Source organism: Vespula vulgaris, chromosome 6 (assembly GCF_905475345.1).
Source record: "Vespula vulgaris chromosome 6, iyVesVulg1.1, whole genome shotgun sequence".
Classification (NCBI taxonomy): domain Eukaryota; kingdom Metazoa; phylum Arthropoda; class Insecta; order Hymenoptera; family Vespidae; genus Vespula; species Vespula vulgaris.
The window spans coordinates 1377234-1392616 of NC_066591.1; the positions used below are offsets into that span (position 1 = coordinate 1377234).

Below are 15383 nucleotides of genomic sequence, written 5' to 3' on the forward strand. Positions count from 1 at the left end.
CATCTCTCTCTTTCTTTCTTTCTTCCTCTTTCTCTTGCTCTCTCGTTCTATCTATCTACCTTTCTCTCTCTGTTTCTGAGAGCACGAACACAAGCACAACGAAAGGAGCGGACAGCGGATCCGGCGCTGACGCTCATTACGATGATTGGCAGATTCAATTAACGAGGAGCCGAGCTCCACCGTAGCGCGGGGTCGCGCCGGCTTAACCTCGGCTAAATATTATTAATAATAATCAGCTCATTACCGGCTCCATTAATTATCCGACTGCATACGCGACTGCATACCCGATATCTGCCTCCAGGAGCGCACTAAATTCGATTCTCCTGTTCTCGAACGGGAACGAGAACGATATTAACCGTACACCCGTGTAGATCATTCACTACTACTAACTACTACTATCTCTCGTTTCTACTCGAAAAAAATGATTTTGAAAAAAATTTCTAAGTACTTTGGTAAGTACTTATCTATCCTTATCTATCCTAATCTATCTATATGTAGAACGTTTGAACGACATTTTTTTCTTCTTTTCTCATCTTCCTCTTTTTTATTATTTTCTTTTTTTTCTTCTTTCATTGCGTCTGAGATCATTGTTAAAATATTACTTTTCTTCGATCGAGGAGAAAATTATCTTTGCGAGTAATTTTATTCTTTCTTTTTTTTATACTGACATGAAACACTACTCGTCGTATTTGAACTCGTTAGATTTTCACACACACACACATGTATAGATACTTCTGTCGATATAAGACACAAAGAATGAAAGAGAGATGAAAGAGAGAATGAGAGAGAGAGAGAGAGAGAGAGAAAGAGTTCAAAGGAGTGCCGCCAATTGAAATTTTTTGACAAATCACGACTACCGTTGCCCATGGCTATATATAACTACATACATATGTATCATATCTAAAGAAAAGATTTTCAATCGTAGTACAGAGGGATGCGCACGTGGGTGTTACCTACACGTATCTATCTACTTACTTACTTACTTACTTACGTCTTAGTGATAATACATACACACGTATGCTCGTACACACGTAAAAGGAATATTAATCCATTTAACAAACTCATTATCATCGGTGAGATACGCCGAACGTTTACCGTGCGGCGCGCAACTCGCCGTTACGGCGCGAACTCAGAGTCGTCCTATCTTCTTCTTCTTTCTTCGGAGAACCCCGGGCGTATTAGCGAGTTGGCACCCCTGCGGCTTGATTTACGGGCTCCAACTAACGAGCCTCGAGCCTGCGTCTTCGAGCGAGTGCTCGACCGAGAATCATCCAACTTGGTACATAGCCACCAACATCCGAGAACAAGCACGACTCGACGGCAGCTACTTCGCGAACGAAGCTAAAGACTTATACCTATCTACTCCATACTCAAGCCGTCGGATTGATGCGAATGGACAAAAAAGGGATTGGAAGGGTGATGTGCTGGTTATCGAGACACCCTTGACCTTATATTTTTCTGAATTTGATCTTATTCCTCTATGACGTTTAACGATCCTATGAATTATATATGTACATGTGTATGTATATTTAATATTAGTTAGTTGAAATCTTTTGTATTTTATCTATTGTTCGAACATCTGTTAAATTGTAATATCAATTTTATATCGTAGGATTACGATATAGGATTGCTAATTTTAATACGGTGTAGATATATTTTGTTGTTAAACTTTATATCGATTTTAAAATATCTAGTGACTCTATAGTTTTATTATTGATATACATATATTTATATATATATACATATATATATTTCTTTTTGTTAAACTTAACATTGTCTTTAAAATGTTAATTGTGTCACTTCTGTTACTGTTCTATGTAATTTAATGCACACACAAATTTGTGTAAAATGTAACATTAACGTAAAAATATTAACAAAGTCAATCCTGTTACAATTCCACGTAATCATATATAATTTGTAATCAAATGAAAATAGAGATAGAAACCTATTAAAATATGGAAAAATGGAATCTCTTTCGAAAATCATTTCTCTCTCTCTCTCTCTCTCTCTCTCTCTCTCTCTCTCTCTCTCTCTCTCTCTCTCTCTTTCTCTCTTTCTTTTTTCTTTTTCTGTCCTCGTTTTTTTTCTTCTTGTCGATCGTTAAAATATACATAGGTAATACGTAGGAAGTTTACACAAGGAAAGAGTTAAAGAAGCCGGTTCGAACAAGTTCGCTTGGTTTCAACTCGAAAGCTCGAAACGAAGGCGACGAATACACAGGCCTCAGCAGCCCCGGGGGCTGATTGGCCCGTATTTGGTTCTAATTAAGGCACCGGCGTCGGTCATTAGCGGCCGCGAAAACGAACAACATTGTTCTGCGAACGAGACGAAAGGTAAAACGTACCGACCGAAGGCGCGCGCGGCATAAATCAACTTTCAAAGATACCTGTCGCCTTCGCTCGTTTCACGACCGTGTAAACTACTACGGTATCTCCGTCTATGTACGTATGGGTTTTATCACCGTAACGAGACGATTCCTTTTTTTTTTCTTTGTTCTTTTTTCTTATTTTTTTCCCCTCTCTTTTCTTCTTTTTTTTTTTTTGGTACTCTTTTCGTACATGGTTCTTTCTCACGAGCACCCTCGGCTAAAATCGTTTTTACAAATATTATTCTTGTTTCTTTCCAAACGCGATTTTTATCGACGACGAAAAAGAAGAGATAAAATATTCGAACAGCGCCGCTGTTGTTTCGTACGATTAAAAAAATAAGAAAGAAAGAAAGAAAGAAGACTTTGATTATTCCACATAATTATTTCTAAAGATAATTTATGTAATATCGAACGAGGAAGCGACTCTTTTTTTTCTTTCTTTTTTCTTTCGTAATGTATCGAGTTTATATGTTGGAAAATTTTAATAAGTATCTTAATACCTTGAGAATATAGATTTTCATCGAGGAAAAATACTTGTGCGATCTCTAACTCTGCTGCGATCTAAGGTATTTCGCGATCCGCCATATCGAAGAAGAAGAAGAAGAAGAAGAAGAAGAAGAAGAAGAAGAAGAAGAAGAGGAGGAGGAGGAGGAGGAGGAGGAACAAAAAGAAAAATAAAAAGAAGAAGAAGAAAAAGAAGAGGGGAAGACAGCGAGCAATGCTCGCGGACTCGCATAATTGGCGCTATGGGCGCCCGATCGGGGCAGCTTAGCATGGCTAGGCTTCGTGAGGGCAACCGACGCTGGATGAAGAGATTTACAATGTTCCCGGCCGTAAAATAATCAATAAAATCTCTACAATGTAAAGAAACGGACGTGCGGCGGTGATTTAGTGTACGCCGGGGATCTCTCTGCTTTCTACTCTTTCTATCTTTCTTCGTATTCCACAAGCAACCCCAGTTAGCTTCTAACATTTTTTATTACCAAACTTGTCTTCGCGACTTCGATTCCTTTTATTTCCCTTCGAAATTTAACCAACGTGTAGTGTATTGAAACGTGCGCTTTTCTATATCTTCTTTCTTTTCTTTTTATTTATTTTTTTTTCTCTCTTCAAAGTAGGCAGCTACGATTGAAAGGAAAAAAATTGTTTACGTGAAACTGAATTTCTTTTTAAACTGAAAACTACGGGGAAAGGAAGAAAAAGAAGGAATGAAAACACGTAGAGAAGGGAAAGGAAAAAAGATTCGCAAATGTTTCAAGATGGAAGCGAAGCGGTTAATTACTCGCCGACTCATCAACCCGATCTCCATTTGCGAACGTAAGTCAACCAAATGACGTTCGCCGTTGCTCTCCGTGGCACATGGAACAGAGCTAAAAGGCGTGGCACTGCCCATTTCAAACGGCACGTTTTCTACTCTTTACGAGGCGTTAAAGGCGCGGTGATTGATGGCCAGGGAGCAACAAATAAAGTTATGCCAATGAGATGAGAAAGAACGAGATAGAAAGGAACACGGGAAAAGATATAGTGGGATGCGTTTGAAAAGTGTATAATTTTCTTCAATTCATCTTGAATTTTATTCTGCTGGGGTCGAGGGAGATTGATAAAAATAAAAAAGAAATAAAAAATAAATAAAAAGAAGAAAAAAAGATTAAAAAAGAAGAAGAAGAAGAAGAAGAAGAAAAGGAAAGGGAAAAAAGAAAGAATATAGAAAAATGGCCGACGGTAATCTTTCGAGTAGTGATGGCTAATCAAGTCGTAGGTATCTCAATGTGGTCAGAGCTTTAGCTTTCTGACTACTCGAGAAGAAATAAGTACTATCTTATAGGGTGGTTCGAGTCCCTTCAGGGCTTTTGCAGCGGGAGCCAAGTCTGGTGACGAATTTACGAGCTCCTTACGTGGTTGCCCTCCTCGAGTCAGGCATGGCAATAAAGTACGAGGCCAGAGGATATTCGAAACAATCGAACTCTCAGGAGGAGTCAGGATCTATCTCTTTCTTTCTCTATCTTTCTCTTTCTCTCTCATTTCTTTCTTTTCTTCTTTCGAAAGGAAGGCTCGATCAAATTTAAAACTGATTTACGAGCGATCGCCTTCGTTTCACGTTTCTCTCGATGGAAGAACCTAACCCTTCGTTTAGACATTTTTTTTCGGAATTTATCCTGTAATGTAACGAAGCACGAAAATATAATGGTGGGGATTCAATAAGATAAAAGCAAAGGAAAGAGAAGGAGAGAGGAAGAGAAATAGAAATATTCTTTTCTAGTGTAATAAGAAAAGAAAAAAAAGAGAGAGAGAGAGAGAGACAGAGAAGTAGAAGGATAAGAAAAAAATGAAGAGAAAAAAAGAAGAGAAGAGTCTTGCTCGTTTAACACAAGAAACGAAGCCGAGGACGCCCAGCGTCGTCGCCTGATTGGCTCGCTCATTAGCCGTCAATTAAACAACATGGCGCCTGTAGTTCTGCTTGCAGTTCCGCTTCCAATACGGTGGCGCTAGTTGTCGGAATGCACCAAACTTGCATGCATATATGCATTCGAGTGAACGCGATATATAAATATATGTATATGTATATATGTGTGTGCATGAGTGTGTATAAAACATATGCAACATTTTCAGATGGTTACAAATCTTTTTTCTTATTGTTTTTGTTTTTCTTTTTGTTTTTTCTTCTTCTCTAGATTAGTCATTCATTCTTAAAATATATCGATTCCTATCATGATATTATCCTACATATTTTCACTGAACGTAGGATTGTTAAAAGTTGACGTTGCCTGCTTATAGAGAGGATTGTCACCCTGAAATCAAATTTATTGACATAAGTTTGCTTGTTGGTATATGAAGAAAGAAAAAAAAATTGATAAATGAATAAATTAGTAATAGCGTCGTATGAAATAACTTTGTTATCCTGGAACGAAATTCATTAATGTAAATTTGTTTGAATACAAAAATCAATAATAATAGTAATAATAATAATAATAATAATAAACTCATAGAAAATTACTTACACGATCCCATCTGGCCAATATACACTCTCTTTGAAATTTTTCGAATTCTCTTTTATCATGAATCATTGTGTATATCTTCCATAGTAAAATAATTAATAAGCCTAGAAATATCGTACTTAATACGACGCCCAGTGAAACGGCTACGTAAACAATTATCGTATTCGTTATTTTCCCTTTTATAAAATCTTTCTAATACGGTCGAAAAATCTTGAAATTACCTAAAACGTCGATTGGTACGGGACATTCTCTCTCCTTTTGCGCTAGGATCTTAATCGTATTATCTTTACCTACATACTCGTATTTGAAAACAAAGAAACAACCTTGGTCACCGTCGGTACGACAAAAATGAACATCCGATTTATAATCGTTTTCAGGATCTTCTTTCACAACGTCTACCTGAAAAATGAATCAACTTGAAAATTTTCGAAAGAGACACAACTCTTTCTTTTTGTCACTTCTAAATTATTTAAATAATTATTTAATATTTAGAATTAAAATTAATAACAATTTATTGTAGCGCATCTAGCGCATGATTTACGAAATATATAATATAAATATATATATATGTATATATAGGATGTTTTATATGTATTATACAGAATATTTATAATTATATACTTATATATACTTTATATATATATATAAAGAAAATTAGAGAATAATAATTTGTAATTAATAAAACTCACAATATCGATTTGATAGGAGCAGTCGCAAGTTCCATTTTTCGCCAATGGACCAGTTCCATAAGCCATACATTCGACGCAATCTTTCAGTTCCTCGCATCTCTGACCGGGACAATTCTGTGTAAAATCATTTCGATTATTAACTTGTAAAAATTCCGAAAGAAAATCCGTCGCACGCGTGAGAGTAGGGTAGCTTGGAATTCGAGAGGCGGATAATTATCGAATAACCGACAACGTTCCCCTTACCTACCGACGTAATTAGCCGTAAAAAAGTGAGACGATTAATTCGCCGACTTTACGATCGTCGGAGGTTGAGCGGAGGCACGTTGGTGTCTTGGAAAAAAAGAAAGAAAAAAAAGGAACAAAAAAAACGAGAGAGAGAGAGAGAGAGAGAGAGAGAGAAAACATTACAGATGCGAATTATCTCGGCGAGGTGGAAGTTCTGCGATAAGAAAAAAGAAAAAGGAAGAAGAAGAAGAAGATGTTGAACAGGCATGTCAATTAAACGAAAATGAAACTAATATGAGGAGAACTGTGTAACATGCTTTCTTTTTTTTTTCTTTTCTTTTTTTCCTTTCTTTTTATAATAACTTTTTATAAAATATTTTAAACGATCCAATTAAATAGAGAATACTTGTCAGACTTGAAATGTCCGTCGAAACACGTTTATACGTTATTCCTTTAACTTAAGGAAAAATTTCACGAAATAAAATTCAAATAGACATCCAATTAAATAGAGAATACTTGTCAAACTTGAAATGTTCGTCGAAACGACGTTTATACGTTTGTTTCTTTAATTTAAGGAAACATTTCACGAAATAATATTCAAATAGAGATCCAATTAAACAGAGATTATTTGTTAAATTTGAAATGTTCGTCGAAACGACGTTTATACGTTGTTTCTTTAATTTAAGGAAAAATTTCATAAAATGAAATTAAATTGACGCTTGATGAATGTAGAAAAGTGGGAAAAAATCTCTGTTTTTTCTTACCGGACACTCCTCGCAAAAATTTCCAGAATATCGAATCTTATCCTTCTCGTGACAGTGGCATTTTCCACAGATGCAGTCGCCACGGCCACTGCAAATCGTCAAGCTTTTCTCTGCGTTCTCTCTCGAGGGCGGAATACACGTGCTGTTGGTCTCTTTGCAATCACAGGTTTCGCCGCTAAAACCTGGCCGGCAATTGCACCTACCGCATTCGCACTTACCGTGTTTGCCGCAGACCTTAAAAGCACCGAAGTGGAAAAAATGACAAAAAGAAATTTAAAAAAAGAAAGGATTAGCAAGTATCGCGATGACGTATTACGTAGAAAGAAAAATAAAAATAAAAAGAAATTTTCCTCCGTAGTAAAAGAATCGTTTCTTTTATTCGTTAAGACCATAATGATTTCTTTTTTTTCTTTTTTTTTTTTTAGTCATAGTTTGTTGTATCTATTAAAACGTACGATATCATTTGGTGCATTTGTATAATTAAATTTTAATATGAAAAATTATATATCTTTTGAAACGTAAATATATCGTTCGTATGAGTCATAAATTTCTCTTTATAAATAATAATACTCGTTTGGAAGGAATTATCGAAAGAGATGTATCATTCGTATATTAAATTCGATATTAATATTTCTTATTTGAAAACTTTCATCGAGAATCTTATTTGCTTTTGAGAGTGGGCGTGTAATGAAAGATAACAAATGTCACATCTATTTCGAAGAAAATAACGATAGCCTTCGTTGTAAATAATATCGAAATAAAACGACAATTAGCTAACTCACCTCTTCTCCGCTTCGTTTGCAAGAGAAGTTATCGCATTCGCAGTACTTCCCATAAAAGACTTCCTGCGGGTTCTGGCGCTTCGCGCAATTGCATACACCACATTTGCAAGCTCCGTGACCGCTGCAAATCTCAGTGCTCGTGTTGCTTGCCTTGCAATCTTCCGTTACGTTCTGACTACCCAAACCGAACTCATGTCCCTCGCATTCGCATTGTTTCCCGTAAAAACCTTCATTGCAGGAACATATACCGCAAGTCAACGTGCCTCTTTCTCTGCATTCCGATGAATTCAACTTAAAAGAAATTAGTTATCTTTTTCGTTTAATTATATATCTATTTGTATTTTGTTTTTATCAACATTTTTTACTCTATATATATACAAATTAATCTATATATATTATATATATATATATATATATATATATATATATATATATAAGTGATAAGAAAGTTTGAAGCATCCTATAGTATTTAGATAAAATTAACATAATATTAATAATATATATATATATGTATATAATTTTTGTTTTTTATACATAAGTATATCAACATATATAAATGTTTAGTAGATAAAAATATACTAGTGTATGTGTGTGAATAAATTAAAATACCTCAGTCTTTTCTTTCCTCTCGCAAGGACAATCACAAATAATCTCTATTTCGACGATCAAGCTCTCATTTATTCCCCGTGGTCTTATTTGCAATATTTGTTGTCGTTCAGCAAGATTCGTCGGGCACTCGAATGCCTGAAATAATCAATAAATTAAAATCGATTCAAGGAAACGGATAAATGAATTTTTCATGTATTTTTACCTTCAGAACTATCTCGAATTCGATGACGTTACCCACACGTAATCCTCCGCATTCGTGCCATTCCATTAATTTTTCGGTTGCATTCAAACATCGCGAATAATATTTAACGTCGATAAAGCTCGGTTTATTATCCATCATCGACACGGAACTCACTAATTGCTAAATGAATCGATGAAGTCACTGAGTGATATCTCTCAGTTTTTTTTTCCTCCTTATAATTATACAGATATTATTAAGTATTATTACACTATTCTTGTAATTCGAAATCATAAAGTTATAAAATCATTAATCGTAACCTTTTTCAATGAACTTTTTGATAAAAAGAAAAAGAAAAAAAAAAAGGAACGAGAGACTTGCTCGCGTGAAATAATCGATCGAATAATACGTAATCGGTCTTTTGAAAAATTTCAAACAAAGTAAACAAAATCCGTTTGTAAAATGTACATATACATCTGAGACAATAATATCGAATAATATCTGATTCGAAGGAAAAAAATAAAAAGAAATGAAAAAAGCAATATGACAATATAAATAACAATGAATAATATTTGATATACTGATTAGATGACCCTTTAATTGCTATTTCATTTTTTCATTAACGATTCGAACTACGTAACAATTTTCTCACAAATTTTTCTCTCGATAGATTATTTAATTGTGCAGTTAAAGGGTCAAAGAACATTAAAAAAAAAAAAAGAAAAGAAAGAAAAAGAAGAAGAAAAAGAAAAAAGAAGAAGGAAAAAAAAAGTGAAAACAAGAGCTGAAACTAAAAGAAAAAAACAGAGAAAAAAAATTGCAGAGATACCTCGTATTGTCTGCTGATAAGGGCAACGATGTTCTGACCTTTACCCTCCATCGTATCGATGGACGATCCACTGATGATTTCGCTTAAATTTTGATAAATCTTATAAACCCTAGTGTGTTTCTTTCGTGGCGAGGCAAATATAATATTCACATTATGCTCCCGAGATTTTTTATGGATCTGTTGAACGAAGAATTCGATTTAATTATATAGATCGAAACGATCTTCGAGTGATCGTTTAGGATTAAATCGTGCGATTGGGATAATTAAACGAAAAAAAAAAAGAAAAAATTAATAAGTAAATTAATTCAGCCGGTATTTAATTAAAAAACGATCGACGATCGTTAATCGTATAGAGATCTGTTTTACATAATTCTCTAACGAGTTTAAATCGGCATACCTGAGCAATGGACGGATAATCTTGAAGAAGCGAATGAGTATAATATCCTTCTTCGTCCAAATGACATTGACAATCGTTCGGTTCCACTATACCAGCCAACTAAAAATATCCTTGAGTTTCGATTAATATTGCATAGCATTATATCGATGATTAAATAGATAAATTCGTCATTTTCAAAAAAATTAACGTACTTTCCCATCACCGGCTATATGGTAACTAGCATCCGTCGAAAGAACGAGCAAATGTCGAGCCTTCTCACGCCATCCAATTTCATTGGTGCAAACTATCGCCTGCATCAAAGCATCGAGACTACCCTCGGGTAAATCAAGATTTGCGGAAACCGGTGATTCCATCACTTTAACCTGAAAAACGATTCGATAAGAATATTCATTATCGTTTCAGAGATATTCCAATAGTTAACGTTTCGATAAAATATCTGCGTGCGATATTATCGAATATTTTCATTCATTTACTCATGCAATCGTTTAGGTTTAATATGAGAAATTTAAAGAAAGATAAAGTATGATCTTATACATATATCTTCTTCTACTTTTCTTTTTCTTCTTTTTTTTTCTTTTTATAACGTTAAATTACCTTGAAAAGTGTTACATTGTCCGTAAGAGACAATTCATGTTTGAATCCGTACGAAGGTGCACAGAATTTCAACGACCTGGATCCCGTGTAACAAGGATTTTCCAACCTAAATATATATATATAATAATTATATATATAGTAATATAAATATATATAATAATTTTACGATTAATCTGATCGAGAAAAAAATGAAAGGGTAACAGGTACCATTTCGGATGAGTATTACTCATCGGTAGGACAACTTTGTCGACGAAACTTCCAAAACCAAGAAGAAAATTCGACGTTAATTTTCTCATAGCCTCCTCCAATTTCAATGCCAATTCCGATAATTTTTCTTTGTACTTTTCCATCGTGGCAGATAAATCCATAAGATAATAAAGATCTACTGGATAATCCTCCGCTTGGCTATACTTCAAAATAATCCGATGTTCCTCGTCTTCGAATTAATTATAAAATTTCGATTATTAACGATTTGTTATCGGTCAAAGAAAAAAGAAGACAAGAAAAATTGAGGAAAAAAAAAGTTTTTCACGATTGAATTAAAACAATAGATAAATAAAAAAATATATATATATATATTTATACGTATAGAAACATCGTCTTACCTCTTCTCAAACGTAATTTTATTCGTTGTGGTTGCAATTGAATCGGATTTTGTCCTTTGGAAGATGACAAAGGAAGATTCTCCAAAATAGTCATCGTATTTGCAATATCGACCACGTCGGACCTTTTACACCATAAATTACCTTCCCTTCGAAATTTATCTCTCGTAACGCAACGTACGATTTGTCCGTTCATTCCGAAAGCCTTTATAAAAGAAAACAAAATCGTTTGGAACGTTATAGTGATTCAATAATTTTATCCAAAATATTTGGATAAATACAATCTCTTGTTTTTTCTTTGGTATATCAAATATTTTTAAATATGTAAACTAAATGTATAATATATTAGAAATTAGCTAAGTATATAAATAGATATATTATTATTAAGCTAAATATAATAAAAATAGATATATCCATTTTTTTCTTACATTCGTCGAACACCAAACACACTTTGACGTTTGCAAACACTTTCCGCATGTTTCTTGCGAGGCACAAAGACTATCTGGATCCTTTTGTTCGGCTGACACTAAAATAATAACGAAAGGTAGGAAAAAAAGAAATAGAAGAAAATAATATACATTTTGTAAAGAGAAGCCTGTTGCAACGTCTAAACGACTCATCGTCGTTTCGTTTAACGTTCCTATCGCCGTTTATTCGCATAGGCGAACTATTCCGAGGCCGTTGAAAAAACTTTCACGTACGGCAAATGACTAACGAGCTAAAAGGAAGGATACTGCGGTATTTCACGGAAATGATACCGCGATAAAACGATCGGAGTGTGTCACTAACTAAGTATTTCCAAGTACGATTTGTCTCTTTCTCATTCTCTTTCTTTCTCTTTCTTTCTCTTTCTTTCTTCCTCTCCTGTCTTAAATTTTCCAAAATAAAATAAAAAGAATCTCGTCACTCGCTAAAAAAAAAGTATTTTAAACTATTTCAAAATGAAAATTAAAAATTGAAAAAAAAAAGAAGAAAAAAAATTGCATCTTATCGTTTATTCTTCCTATTTACAATCGTTTGACATTTTCATTCGATATAATCAAAATTGAGATTGTATGTACGTCAGCATCGATTATTATATATTATCATTATTTTATCTCTCTTTCTTTCTTCCTCTATCTCTCTCTCTCTCTCTCTCTCTATATATATATATATATATATATATACATTATTATTATTATTATTATCTAATATCAATATATTTCTCAAGTCTCTGTAAACGAGCGTAATTTTATTAAACGTCTTCTTCTCCCTTTTTATTATGAATAATTTATTTAAAAAAGAAAAGAAAAGAAATGAAAATAAAAATAAATAAAAAAACAAATAAAAATTTTCCGAAGAAATCGATCTCAATTCAGTCGTTAATCAGTTTCATTTTTTTTTATATCTTTGACAATATTTGCCGGTATATCTTCCATCTTGATCCTCCCGACAGTTACATTCCCCGCAAACGCAATCTCCATGACCATTACAAAGTCCATCACTATTTTCTGGATCTATGCAACCAGATGTGGACGTGTTGCAATCGCAACCAGCACCGGTCCATCCTGATGAGCAATGACAGGTACCACATGCACAAATTCCATGACCATTGCACAGCTATAAAAATTTCGTTTAAATTCGATTGACAGAAGAACATGCTTTAAATCGATTCTATGTAAAATTAATAATTGCAATAAAAAACGATACAATACACTTTATATCAGAAATATTCTATCCACGATTTTATCTTCTATAAATTATTGCATCTTTCATTATAGAGAAAAAAATTGCAACCGTTGAATCGTTAAAATTAATATCGTGAAAAAAAAGAAATAATAAAAAGATAAATAACGTTCGAAAAACGAGAAACGTCACGTTGAAATTTCTTCGACGAAAGGAGATGTCTTATCCGATTAAATGAAAAGAAAAATAATAATAAATAAATAAATAAATAAATAATAAAAGAATAAAGAAAGAAAGGAAGGAAGGAAGAGAGAGAGAAAAAAGAAACGAAAACTACCCGTGAATATTTACCCGTGAATTGACGCGATCGCATGAGAAATTGTCGCACTCGCAATATTTCCCATAAATCTTTTCCGTTGGATCGGCTCGATAAAAACACTCGCAAAAACCACAAATGCACTGGCCACGATTGTTACACACTTTTGCGGTCGCATTGTCGGCTCTACAATCGTCTATGGCGTTCGACAATTTCTTTGGTGCACGTGCCGTACATGGATCGTCTTGTGCCCAACAATAGAATAAAATCAGTAAAAATATCTCTAACGATAGCAACAACTTCCGCAACATTTTCACGCGAAATCGCGAATGCCGGCAGGCGAACGCTTTTTAAGAAAAAGAAATTAAAAAAAGAAAAAAAAAATTAGAAAACGAGAGAGGAAAGGAATGAAAGAAAAAGAAAAAAAAAAGAAAGAGAGACAGAGAGAGAGAGAGAGAGAGAATCGGACAAATTCGTGGAAGCTGAGAAGATATTATACTCGTTTTAAAATAGTACTTTAATCGTTTAAAAATTCTGAACTCTTCGATAAGCACGTCGATTGATAAACTCCTACGTCAGAATCGCTTTCATTTCACGCGAGTGTCGGAATTACCAGCGAGAAAATGTTCTTTTTTTTTTTTTTCTTTCTTTTTTTTTATTATCTTTTTATTATTTTTTTTTCTTTTTTCTTTTTTTATTTTCTTCCTTCCAGTTACTTCTGCAACGCTAGCAAAATTTCTTAACGTAACGATAATTTATACTCGGCGCTGAAGTAACACGAATGGATATTTTGAAAAAGAATTGAGAAATTATTTCTAATCCCTTATATTCTCATATGTTATTCATATCATATAATATAATATTACTAATAGAGAATTTTGTGTCACAATATTTCTGTTTCACTTTTTTATCCTTTAAAACGTCTCTTTCGTCTTCGAAAATCCAATTTCAAAATTTGCTTAAACATTCGAGATACATCGAGTGTCATCTTGCGTACACCTCTGCAACTATCAATGGTAATCTTTTTAAGAAATCTGTTTTATCGACGTGTGTGCATAAAATCTTATCGCTAGATGGCAGTTGAAGAGACTGTCCATAAGAATAATCTAAGAGTAAACTCGTTCAGTTGGCGAGCATAATACGTACGGCATTGGCGACTGTCTCTTCGCTAGGAGATTTCGTAAGAGCAGGTGAGTCCAATAACGTACTCTTGTCCGATATGTATTTCTAAATTGAAAAGAAGAAAAAAAACCGCGTGTATCGATAATGGAAATCCGTGATTCTTGAATCGTCGTCCTACATTAATCTCGAATGGGGAAGATCGTGCTAAAAGGCGTTATATAATCTAATCGAAGAAAATTAAAAAGGTTTGAAAAATTAATGGGCAAATTTGCTCGAAATTTCGGAAGGAAAAAAAATATATCTCCGTCGATAATTTCCCATCTATTTCGCCACTTTATTTTCTCGAGCACGTTTAATTCTATCAAACGTTAAAACCATATAAAAAAGAAAGAAAGAAAGAAAGAAAAATCCATCTCGTTATAGACGAAATATTGAAATTTTACGTACGTATCTATATAACCTTGTACGTACGACAATGTGGTTTAACTTATCTAACGTAGTCATGTAACATCGACTATGATCTAATGATTATGTTAAATATTGTACCTCTCTTTTATAGCACACAGCATATTCGTTCATTTACATTGAAAAACTTGCAATGTGCATTGGTTCTTTTTTTTTTATAGGTTAGGTTTCCCGGCGAACGTACTCGTATCTATTATCTAGTAGTTATCGACATGCCGATTATTTTACTCTGCCAACTTAACCTCTTTCTTGCATTCCATACTTACATTTAAGGTTTCTATAGGTTTGAATGCATTTTATCGATTCGTTAGTGTGTAACCAATAGACTGACATTCTATTAATAATTTAGACGTGTTTTATAACGGTTAAACTTTAATCAACAAAAGGATCGATTTAAACGTAAATATGTGTCGATAGATATTTTACAAAATTTTATAAATATATATATATATATATATATATATATATATATAAAGAAGATAATCGATATTTTTTAAAAGAAACCTTTTAATCCTTAATACAAAACGACGAGAGATAAATGAAAATAAAGAGAAAAAAAAGCTTCTTCTCTTGCGAGATTATGTAGTAATAAAAATTGCGCCATCATCTCAGAGCGCGGCAAATTCAAAAACTGTACGAACGTTATACCGCAAGTTTTGCATCGGTCGAGGAATATACAATTTACGAAAGACATATATTTTTACTTTAAAATCTTTAAATAGCCGGGAAACCTTTTAAAATTATCGGGTTATATAATTTTGATAGTTGATACCGAATTACAT

General features: G+C 33.6%; 2 protein-coding genes across 3 annotated transcripts; both read right to left on the reverse strand.

Moving 5' to 3' along the window:
- Positions 1-2011: 2011 nt before the first annotated feature.
- Positions 2012-13506, reverse strand: LOC127064457 (integrin beta-PS-like). 2 transcript variants are annotated; one of them, XM_050995542.1, is made up of 16 exons: positions 13036-13506; positions 11462-12632; positions 11037-11238; positions 10639-10867; positions 10432-10537; positions 10029-10199; positions 9838-9936; positions 9441-9617; positions 8636-8794; positions 8434-8568; positions 7825-8115; positions 7043-7276; positions 6054-6167; positions 5586-5763; positions 5368-5507; positions 2012-5157 (listed from the first exon to the last, which is right to left on the reverse strand). In XM_050995542.1, exons 2-16 carry the CDS (start codon positions 11651-11653, stop codon positions 5089-5091), a joined length of 2496 nt encoding a protein of 831 aa, XP_050851499.1. In that variant the 5' UTR covers positions 11654-12632; positions 13036-13506; the 3' UTR covers positions 2012-5088. The 2 variants fall into 2 exon arrangements, with proteins under 2 accessions (XP_050851499.1, XP_050851498.1); XM_050995541.1 differs by having other exon boundaries at positions 13050-13505.
- Positions 12405-13325, reverse strand: LOC127064770 (integrin beta-PS-like). Its single transcript, XM_050996322.1, has 2 exons — positions 13050-13325; positions 12405-12632 (listed from the first exon to the last, which is right to left on the reverse strand). Exons 1-2 carry the CDS (start codon positions 13323-13325, stop codon positions 12405-12407), a joined length of 504 nt encoding a protein of 167 aa, XP_050852279.1.
- Positions 13507-15383: the final 1877 nt, after the last annotated feature.

Bases quoted from the DNA above. Each gene is read 5' to 3' on its own strand.
- LOC127064457 (XM_050995542.1), bottom strand. From the start codon at position 11,653: ATGAGTCGTTTAGACGTTGCAACAGGCTTCTCTTTACAAAATGTATAT. The intron at 9,937-10,028 runs GTACGTTAATTT...GGATATTTTTAG, and splicing joins ATATAGCCGGTGATGGGAAA to TTGGCTGGTATAGTGGAACC. The intron at 8,795-9,440 runs GTATCTCTGCAA...CGATTCATTTAG, and splicing joins TTATCAGCAGACAATACGAG to CAATTAGTGAGTTCCGTGTC.
- LOC127064770 (XM_050996322.1), bottom strand. From the start codon at position 13,325: ATGTTGCGGAAGTTGTTGCTATCGTTAGAGATATTTTTACTGATTTTA. The intron at 12,633-13,049 runs GTAAATATTCAC...AAATTTTTATAG, and splicing joins GCGATCGCGTCAATTCACGG to CTGTGCAATGGTCATGGAAT.